The sequence below is a fragment of the Lipotes vexillifer genome, unplaced genomic scaffold, assembly GCF_000442215.2.
Source record: "Lipotes vexillifer unplaced genomic scaffold, Lipotes_vexillifer_v1.1 scaffold788, whole genome shotgun sequence".
NCBI lineage: Eukaryota > Metazoa > Chordata > Mammalia > Artiodactyla > Lipotidae > Lipotes > Lipotes vexillifer.
The window spans coordinates 736,145-747,052 of record NW_006791862.1 but is presented as its reverse complement, the minus strand read 5'-3'; the positions used below and the strand labels follow the sequence as shown (position 1 = coordinate 747,052).

Sequence of the window (10,908 nt, the reverse complement as noted above, 5' to 3'; positions counted from 1 at the left end):
CGTGGAGCTAAGCTTGGAGCCAGATTTCTTGGTACCCAAGGTTGTGCTCTTTTCATTTAATTAGGCTGATTTCTAAACCTTTTTACCCAATCTTCCCATGCCCCCAAACCATCAAAGGCGACCCACTCTCTTCAGGAACATACCTTGTTTCCTGGCCGAGCACTTAAAGCTCATCATGCTCTGTTGCCTACTTGCGTTTTCACATTTCATTGTCCCTCCTCTCCCAGATGACTGCTGTGCTCCTAGCCAACATTCCTAGTGTCTCCTGAATAACTGCAGATGCGAGTGCTTGACTGGGGGCACCTGCCGTACTCTCCCAGCTGGAAGCCTCTCTGCCCATAGGCTTCAGCCCTTCACTGTCTGCACACTCGTGCGGTCCTTAGCACTCTCCGCCTCACCATGTGGATCAGGGCAGGCCTGGGTCTTACCCTTCTTGTGCCCAAGCTGAGGAGCCAGCATTTGAATGCAGGTTCACCTCCAGCTCAGCACCTCTCCAGGCCTCTCACCACAGCCTGGTGTGGAATCTTGCACACGGAAGGAGCATGCCAAGGGTCCTCCCTATGATGGTCATGAGGCACTGGCATTTGTCACTGTGTTCTTGTTTTTCAGTTGGGGGAAGATGTGTGGGCCCAGCTTAGATCCCATTTCCCAAAAGATTGAACCCTCGCTGTTCAATCTTTTCCTTATTACCCCAAGGTAATACTAATGAAAGCTTTAAACTTTCTTTTATTAAAAAGACTGATGAAGGAAATGGCATTCCCCAACAACAGATGAAAGCACTGTACGTATCAGGTAAGTTCCCAGAGGCAGCAGTGGAATCTTCCCATTAATCCTGCTGACCTTCCTGAGAACCACCAACAGGTGCTGGCCGAGAGTAGGGATCGCGCCAAGTTTACACTTGGGGTCTCGTTCTCGGCTGCCTGCTTAGTGGGGAGAGAAGGCCCAAGGCCTCTGTGCCACCCAGCATCCCCCGCCCATGGAGAGCAGCAGCTGGAGGCAAAAAGCGGCACCCTCCCCTGGATCCTGAATCTCCCTTCCTGCTCCCCTTTCTAGAACATCTAGCTTAGGGTGATTCAAACTGATACATATTTTGTAAATTGCCAGAAGCCACCCTTTGCTTTGCTGTACATCCTAAAGAGAGACGGACCCGGCACCAAGTTTAATAGTCAGCAAAGCCCGGTGCTTCCCCTCCCTCCTCTCTTGTGGCCCGAGTCTTTCTTTGCAGATGTTATTCCTGCTTCAACCACATGGATTCATAGAAACTGAGGCAGAGGGTTGAAGGCACACAAGCCTGAGTTTCCTGCCCCTAGTCCCTTTTTGTGCCCAAAGTTAGCGTTCAGAAGCCACGAATCTAAAACCTCTCCATAAAGGGGGGCCCGAAGTGGTCTCTGAAAATGGTTTGCTCTTCACTTGACCCAGAAAATGCCACAAAGCATGCAAACCCAGAGGTTCAAACCTTCGTGTTCACTTCAAGACCCATGAAACTGCCCAGCCCATCAAGGGTATGTGGACCTGAAAACTGCCCAGGCTGGGAATGGTGTCGTTTGCAGAAGCACCATGCGCCACTGTCCTTACACTGGCTCTACTTTCTGCAGGGGTAGGTCTCGCCCTTACAAAGCTCCCCTACTCAGAGTGGAACCAGAGTGAGGTGCTGGGCGTGGGCTAAAGTGACACACAGTGACTCATCTACAAACGTGGAGGTTTATTTCAACAAAACATGAAAATACATTTGACTGAAGCTCCTTGCTCATCAGGCTGTGCGTACATCGAATGCTCAGTAAGACAAGTAAAGGCTGCTTTGTGACCGAAGTGAGCGGACAACATGGTGATCCTAGCTCAGGCGAGTCTCAGCTGATAAATCGCTCGCCCTCCTCCTGCCTTGGTGACCTCGTGTGTGTGATGGGCTGTGTCTCTTCCTGACTTCTCCATAGGAAAGGGCCCTGTCCAGGTAAGACCTAAAGTGAGGCGCCCTGGGGATGGGGGGGTGGTGAGCATGGCCGAGTTCTAGAGACTAAATGTATTCCGTTAATGTGTCATAATTTTGTTGGGGGCTGGGGGGAGGTAAGCAAGTGTCACCCGCCCCCTGCCCCAGAGAGATGCCAGGGCCAGCACAGGACTCCACACCACCCGTAGGTGTGTAGAGGGATTATCTGGTCAAAGGTGAATCCACGCTTACTGGGTAAGCGAACACCAGCAACAGTGGATGTGCTTCCTGGACTGAAAATTGTTCCCCACCTTCTCCCGCCCTTCTTGGCTTGGATGGCGCCAAACCCCCGCAGCAGGGCAGCCGGGCCGAGGCTCCAGGCTCCTGGGGGCAGGTGGCAACCCATCCAGCCGCACGGTGTCCATCTGCACAAACAGTTCCCGAGGAGAGGAGTGGAGCTCTTTCTTGTGCGTGAACTGTAGGGTTAAGGCTCAAAACCGTAGCTCGTACGGAAGTATTCATACTGCTGCTTCTCAGACGTCTTTAGTGATTTCCCCCTTGGTCATCAGTGACAAATGCAATTAGCTGCACTGTAGGAACCGGATGCTACCCCAGCCCTGATCACCTGCCACTCTTGCTTTAGGAACACCGACGGGGGGAGGATCAGGAAGCTCTCTCCTTGAATAAACTGGTTGTTGAAAATAAACTCTCCATCACCCATGAGGAGGCCAGGGAGGGACGTGTGGGCCTGGAAGACAGCAGCACCATGATGGGGTTGTGGATAATCTTAAGGTCACGTGGATTCTGTGTTCCCTGGAAGCCTCCCCAAAGCGGGGGAGGCCAGTTCCCAGCGCCGAGAGCACTGATGTCACCAGGGCTCCTTTCCGTGGCTGTGGGGAGGCCGGCTGTGCCTGTGTACATTCAAGGAAGAGACGAGACCCAAAGTAAGTAAGAGTGTCAGCTGCTAGAAGAGTGGCCCCAGAAACAGAGACGATGGCCCTGTAGGTACTGTTAACCTCCTGTAACCATCAAAGCTCCAGGCTTAACAGTAACAACCTTCCGCGTCCTAAAAAGAGAGACTGGCTGGCCCGCTCTTGCTGTCGCATGGTGACTACTTTCCATCAGTGATGGGAAGGGCAGCTCCCCTGGCTCCTCCTCTGCCCACTCGGGCTACGGCACTGCCAGTGGGACCCCCGGGCATCTCAGCTAACCGAGCAGCGGCACATGGAGCAGTGGCAGGTCAACCGTCTCTACGCTTGTTCTGAGAAGGGAGCCCCCAGGGTGAGGCCCCTAAATCGACAACAGTGACTTGGTCTCTTTGCTTTCTCTGCTTCTTGGATCGTGGTTTGCCCTCATCTTTGAGTTCCATGGAGCTTGCAGATTTCATGCTCTAATTTTTCTTCATAAGCAGTACCTTGGTGTGATGAAACTGGGTGCCTGGTGTGGACCGGGCTGAGTGTGGGGTAAGAAACAACACACCCGAGGCTTCCTCCTCTCCCCACGCCTGGTGCTGGGCCTATGGCCTCAGCCCCAGCCCTCCTCTGCTGCCGGTGGCTGCAGGCTCATGGGGCCAGGGGCAAGCGCGGGCTGCTGACTGCCTGGCAACAGCTCCCACTTCCCGGGGCCGGACCAAGGGGCAGTCAGGACAGGAGGGTGGCCCTGCTGGCATGTAGTAAGACCTCTTGGTAGGTGCTTGTACCCGTCATTGCCTTCTTAGGTCCTGGGCGGGGAGCGAGGACTGCCGTCACAGCCAGGGTAATTAATAATAAATACTGAACGGGGTAGGTGTGACCGGTGGGCTGGAGTGGGGGCTTGTGACCTACGTCCCAGTATGTCATGCGTAACCTGAAAACATCGAGGGGAAGCAAAATGCCACTTTGATTCCAGTGCTGGTCTCGTGTGCCTTCTAATTACAGCGGCTTCAGGTGTAAAAGGCAGCTCTAGCCCTTTTCTCCGGAGGCAGGGCAGGGGTGGGCAGGAAGCTCTTCCTACGTTGACGGGGAGTCCATTGTGGAGAGGATCCGAACGACTTCTGCTCGCTGAGTGGGCGAGATGTGCTGGGTCATGTGGACGATGGAATCCATGGCAACCTCTGGATTGGCCTGTACCAAGCTGGAGGGGAAGATTCGGGACGGTGAGGATGAGAGAGAGGCAGCAGTGCCTAGGTCAGGGTAGCTTCAGAACTGCCCAAGAAACCTGCTCCCAGAGTCCACTGCGGACCCTGCAGTCCCTGCCTCACCTGATTCATTTTCCTACGTGAAAAATGTCCCCAGCAGCAAGATACCACACGAACCCGAAACAAACATTTTGTTATGTCGGAAAGTGAGGAAGTAACCTCAAAAAGCAAAAACCAAAGCCCCGATGGAGTCATGTCACAAAGATAGTGGACCCAGCCTGAAGGTGCTCCCACTGGCTAAATCTGGGACATCTGGGGCATCAAAATAATGAATTACAAATCATTGAAAAAAGACATTCACTAGTCCTACACCAATAACGAAGATATAATAGATGGAGGAGGAGAGAGGACTGCTGCTTACAGGAGAGGAGAGCTGGCTGGTGAGACGTGACTGTGCAGAGGAGTTGGAACACTGTCATTTTGCAACCTCACTGTAAAGACTGGATCAGGGACTTACCTGGTGGCACAGTAGCTGAGAATCCGCCTGCCAACGCGGGGGACACGGGTTCGAGCCCTGGTCCGGGAAGATCCCACATGCTGCAGAGCAACTAAGCCCGTGCGCCACAACTACTGAGCCTGCGCTCTAGAGTCCGCATGCCACAACTACTGAAGCCCGTGTGCCTAGAGTCCGGGCTCCACAAGAGAAGCCACCGCAACAAGAAGCCCGCGCACCACAACCAAAAGTAGTCCCTGCTCGCCATAACTAGAGAAAGCCTGCGTGCAGCAACGAAGACCCAACGCAACCAAAAATAAAAATAAATAAATAAATTAAAAAAAAAAAAAAAGACTGGATCAGGCAAGAATCATCCCTGGATGCTAAATCTAGGTGGAAATTCTGATGAGCAGGAATCTGCATGGCCTTGAAGTGTCTCTCCTCAGACTGCTTATTAGGTTCAAGAGGGATGGGAAAATCAGGAATTATACAGTGGAGAAGCTGAGTAACAGCTTGCTTGATCAGGTGATGGAAACTAACATTGGGACAGGCAGATGACATCATGTGCCTCCAGGTATGGTACCTTCTGAAGGCCAAATCATCACGGATGTAATATTCTGGCTGCAAATGCACAGCCTGAATCTAATCATGAGGTGACATCAGACAAACTCAAAATGAGCAATGGTCTGCAAATGGTGGTTTAGATAAAATGTTCCATTTATAAAAATTAATCATTTTACTCTGGTTATGTAAGAGAATATCCCTATTAGCAAAGGCATACTGAACTATTTGGGGGTAAAGGGCCATGATGGGCCATGACATATGTAACTTACCCTTAAATGGTTCAGGAAAAGATACACACACACACACACACACACACACACATATATGAGTATGCTTACTCTTATATCATTTGTGTGTGTGCTTGCTCTTTTATATATCAAAAAGGGTAAAATGTAAATACCAGGCACATTTGGGTACAGATTTGTTCTCTGTACTGTTTTCAGTTTTGCAGTTTTTCTGTAAATGAAATGTGTCCAAAGAAAAGGTTTTAAAAATGTCCCCAGCAGTCTCCACCACCCAGCCTGTGGAGAAGACGGAAGCCTCTAGAACACAACTAACTCTTGGCTGGGGGAGGGGAGGAGGTAGTTTCCCAGGAAACTATGACGCAATCCGCTTCTCCTCACAGAATCGTTCATCCAGTTGGAGTCCCTGCATTTGGAGCGAAGAGCTGGGCACAGTGAACTAAGCCATCGTTACTAAGTGCCCCTGGGGACCAGCCGCTGAGCGAGAACTGCGCTTCAGGGCTCTTCTGATCTGTGGGTCAACCACAGCCGTCTCAAACAGAAAGGGACCACAAAGACTGCGAGGCATCAGCACCTCACCATTTGTCCTTGAGTCGCTCGCCCCCGAGAAGTGAGCCCCACTTCTACCCAGGAGCACCCCCACCTGCCCCCGCGGGTCTCACCTGCGGATCTGCTTGAGGACGTAGTCTCTGCTGATGTACTTGATGTTCTCCTCTATCACCGAGCGAGCGCCATCTTCCTCTGCCAGCTGCTTCTCCAGCCATTCCACCAGATCCTTGTTGTTGTCCCAAACATAGGCCTGCCAACAGACGGCGCCTGCTTGGACACCAGGGCCCGGGCCAGGCTGGACACCCTGACTAGTCTACATCTGGAAAGTGCACTGCAAAGGCTTACTCAACGTAAAGAGGTCGTTCCCGGCTCTCCATTACTGTTGGCTTTGCAGGAGGAGGAAGCAGGCCTCAAGACAGGAGCCTTCCTCGTCTTCCCTGCCCTGCTTCTGAAGTGTCCCCCTGGGCCCCCCGGAGGCATCCGTGCTCACACGGACGCTGGTCCCGTCCCCTTACCTGTTCCACAAAGGCTACGGGAATTTAGTCCCTTGACAGATTGTTTAGTAAAGTGCAGACTGAGAGGGAAATGCTGTTTACTTGGTGTTTCTAAAATGAGATGTGTGCTTCTTGAGGAACTGAGTCACGATTCCTAAATTTAAGTCTCTAGTCCCAGCAGGGTGTGTGGCAGGTGAGCAGCCTGGCTGTGGAGGCCTCCTGCCATAGAGCTGGAGGAGGCCAGAGGTGAGGGGAGTTCTGCCGCCGGGTCGGAAACCTAAACCCCAGTTCGCCTTCTGTGAGAGTTTTCCGAAGGGTCAGGATGTCCATCACCCTGAAAGTCTCCACAAACCACCTCTCACCTCCTCCTTTCAAGATCATTTAGCTGAGCATTTCCCAGGTAGTTGACTACATAATAATTCAGGAGTGTGTTAGAAACCTAATAGCCTTCTCCTGGCTCTCGTCTCCGCTCATTTTCTTTACAAATCATTTAGGAATCGTTTTGTTAATGGTTTCCGGAAACCCAAGTACTGCCATTAGGGCTCATTCATATTTATGTCATTTTGTTTGGGTAATTAAACACAAAGCTCGTCACTTAAAGGTGCGCTGTCCTCCTCTGTTATCACTAACCGAGTCAAAGTCAGAATGCCAATGAGTTTGGCGCTGTAATTTAATAGGTGGGTGCGTTAGGGAGCTCGGGAGGTGGCTCAGGAAGCCTGGATTCCAGCAGAGGCGCCCGAGCCATGGCTGGGACCCCAGGGCCTGCAAAGCACAGAGGCTGCGTCCTCAGCGCCCGCCAGAGTTGTCACGCAGGAGACTGGGCGCTGTGCTGTTTCCTAAGGTTCTACTTCGGGCCTTTCAAAATAATGGTTTCTTTTCAGACTCTCACTTCCCCATCTCCACCTTGGCCAGCGAGTTCGCTGTGCTGCTTGTTTATTACATGTCCTGTAACTGACGTCCACGTTTCTAACAACCCTTAAGGAGTCCTTCACAGTTGAAGGATTAAGGAGCCCCAGGATTAAGGATCAGCAACTGCCTTTTCTAGTTCTTGTGTCCAGTTCTTTTTCTGGCCCCAAATTTGTCCATCTCTGTTTGTAATCACTGACAAAAAGATCAGCTCTCCTGGTCAGGGTGGTGCGGCCCGGACAGTGCGAAGCTGAGGGGGCCTTCCCACCTCTCCGTGCTGCGCGTCCTGCCCAGCACCTCTGAGGCTGAACGCGAGCGTTTTGCACATCAGTCTCTACTGACGAGGGTGGCGGTGGTGGTGTTTCCCACAGTGTGGCTGTCTTAACTCCCACGTGCCAGCTCCTGCCCACCCCACACATGGATGGATGCGCCTGCACTCCTAAGCACTGCCCCTGAACTCCGACATTTCCATCTCCATCATGGTAATTTGGACTTCTGCACACGCCCTTACTTACTTATGAGGATTTGGGGTGAGGAAAGAAGAAAACAATGCGTGCTTCTTGGGTTTCAGAATGGAAAAAGAAAAACTAGATTTACCCAAGAATCCCAAAGCCTTTAGTTTAAGAGAATATTTAATACTCTTATTAATCATTTTTAATCCGTTTGCTTTTAATTAAGAAACAGCATGATGCTTTCCTATCAACATATGCCAGGAAGCAGATTAATTGTGGCTTAAGATAACTCTCCTTGATTGGTGTAATGTATTAGCTAACGAGATGCCTGCTTCTAACGATGCTCAGACACTGCACTGGAAAGCCAGCTGCCCTCCAGAGAAAACTCTTCTGCTGTCCCCTCCTGTAGCCAGAATACGCTAGGTATTTAAATTAAACATTGAAAAAGTTCCCAGACGGAATTAAAGCAACACATTCCAAGTTTTTGAAAATATAGGCCCCTTATATGAAAGATTTGCTGTTCACTCAGAATACGACTGGGTGATGACCACCAAGTCAAACCCTGGTCAAGTTTTGACCACAGCACAGAGCACACGAAGGCCATGGGGTCGCAATCCTAGCCAACAGCGTTTTTAGCAAGAATCAACAAACGCAGGCGCCACGGCACCACAGGTTTTTTGTAACAGACCTGGGAGGGTTTCCTCTACTGTGTGAGCGTGCTTCCCCCATGAGGGTCAGGGAGTCTGCAGTTCCTCATTCGCCCTCCAGGAACGGCGCTGTAGGAATCATCATCATTCCAGCCAGAAGGATGAGCAACCCCATGCTGTTTACATTTCCCTCCTTAAATTTATGAGAACGTGGCTGATTATTCCCACCGTGGATTTTAACCACGTGTGACATGCTGGGTGCTAACCTCATGACAGGCCTGGGCCCCTATGTCACCTGCCTGCACTCATCCCAGTCAGAACATTTTAATACCAATAAAATATCAATAATTAAACGTCACAACAGTGGCCTTAGAGTACGCGTTCAGCTGGCGCTATATCCCGCTCTGCATCAGTGGGTCAGTATCCCTGGCACTACTCAGCTCAATTGTATGCAGTAATTAGTCTATCTTACAAAATCTAAATGACCTGTTTGGAAAGTTTCATTTCTAACGTATCGGATTGCTGTTAAGCCCTCCTTACTCAATGGTACAGCAGGGCCTGGGAGTGACCAGGGCACAGGCTGATGGATGTGAGCCGTGATTACCATGCCCTGCAGATATGTCACCTTGTGAGCTGCCTGGAGATACCTCAGCAAAGTGATTTTTTCTGAGGCTTTGATGGACAGTAGCAAATAGCCATGTGGGCTGGGGTGGCCTGCTGGCCCCATCTCCTGATAGCCACTCCAGCCTCAGCCCCAGGCCCAAGGCATGCTGCCCAGGTTCTGCCTCACCTTTTTGCTCCTTGGCCCTCGATCAGAAGTTTGGTGCATGAGACTTGTCCACGGGAAGCTTGGGGAGAGTGGAAGTCAAACAACCCTATCAATAGTGCTTTTTCCTCTACCTTCCTCACAAGGGCCTCCACTGACGATTGATCTTATTTGGAAATCCAGACTAAGAATGAATGGGTTGGGACTTCCCTGGTGGCGCCGTGGTTAAGAATCCGCCTGCCGACGCAGGGGACACAGGTTCGAGCCCTGGCCTGGGAAGATCCCACATGCTGCAGAGAAACTAAGCCCGTGTGCCACAACTACTGAGCCTGCGCTCTAGAGCCTGTGAGCCACAACTGCTGAGCCCTCATGCCACAACTACTGAAGCCTGCGTGCCTAGAGCCCGTGCTCTGCAACAAGAGAAGCCACCGCAATGAGAAGCATGCACACTGCAACAAAGAGTAGCCCCCGCTCGCTGCAACTAGAGAAAGCTCGTGCGCAGCAACGAAGACCCAACGCAGGCAAAAAATAAAAATTTAAAAAAGAGTGAATGGGTAGCTTCCTGGACAGTAAGGGTGCACTGTGGCATCCTAGATCATGGATAAATCAGAGCACGCCAAGTCAGAGAACACCGACTGAGAATCTACTGGGCACATGGCTCCCACCAAGACCATTTCAGCTGCACTGAAACTCTCAGCCCACCTTCTAACGTGCTGTGCTAAGGGAGGAGGAAATTGAGCGCCAGACATGGTGCCCGACACTTAACGATGTCCTTTAAAAGGCAATAAACCTCGTGAAATAAACATCCCTATTTTTACACATGAGGAAAGGGAGGCTTAAGTATGTCTAAGCCAGTAAATTATAAAGCTGGGATCCAAAAAGTGTGAGATTCCAAATACCACATTCTTCTCAATTTCCACATTCTTCTCAATTTCCACATTCTTCTCAATTTGGGCTTGGGGGCGGGAAATCAGCTTGTCTGAAAAACCGCATACCTTAAACTATGGATCTAAGAATCAGGAGAAGAAACGTGCCCGTGAAACAGGTGTGTCCCTTGTTCTTATGACCCAGTTTAAATCTAAGCTCTCGCTGTTTTTTCAGGGAGCTCTGGGGATGCTTCTCTTCTGCCTGCAGTGAAACTGTGAACCATAAACCCTATCCCCTACAACGGGACTGTCCCTGTGGACTCAAACAGAATCCCATAACTCATGGTAACAGACTCCTCTAAGGGAAACAAAAGAATTGTACTGCTCAGTTATATAACATCACAGTGTGAATCTCTGTTTTCAGAATTAAGATTAAAAAAAAAAAAAAAACTCTATGAAGAAAACACAGAGCACGGCTAACAGATGCCTATCACTGTCTTTCTCTACCAGTAACCACAGTAAGGACCAGAGGGTCACTTCTTGAGGCAAAGCCAGGGTTTAGACCTTGCGAGAGACAGTGTACAATATCCACCCCTGACTGAAGAATCGAGGAAAGGTGCCAGTTTTGGGGTTTGAAAGGCCGTTCCCAAGCACCGAGCAGACTTGGTCCCTTAGAGGCAGCCACTCGGCTTTTGAACACGGCAACACTTTCTTCTCTCAAGGGCGCTGCAGATTTTATCACCAGCCCCACACTAAACCAGGTCCTGCTGAGCCCGCAGAATCCAGAAGGAGGTTTCAAAGCCACATCGTGGGACCACCTGCCCTTCTCTCCCCTTGACTGTCCTCCTGGACTGAGCGCTCAGGGGGGCGCTCTCTTCTGTAGACGGGG

At 50.9% G+C, this 10,908-nt stretch overlaps 1 protein-coding gene across 4 annotated transcripts in view; it reads right to left on the bottom strand.

The window, feature by feature from the left end:
* Positions 1 to 3,456: 3,456 nt before the first annotated feature.
* Positions 3,457 to 10,908, bottom strand: part of ACACA (acetyl-CoA carboxylase alpha) — a 284,020-nt gene continuing 276,568 nt past the window's right edge. For 3 of the 4 annotated variants that reach the window (XM_007464885.1, XM_007464887.1, XM_007464888.1), the window contains 2 exons: positions 6,002 to 6,138; positions 3,457 to 4,036 (listed from right to left, as the gene is read on the bottom strand). In XM_007464885.1, the coding sequence (XP_007464947.1) occupies positions 3,913 to 4,036; positions 6,002 to 6,138 (261 nt within the window). In that variant the 3' untranslated portion in view covers positions 3,457 to 3,912. The remainder of the gene's footprint in view (positions 4,037 to 6,001; positions 6,139 to 10,908) is intronic. The other variant, XM_007464886.1, reaches the window with a different exon arrangement.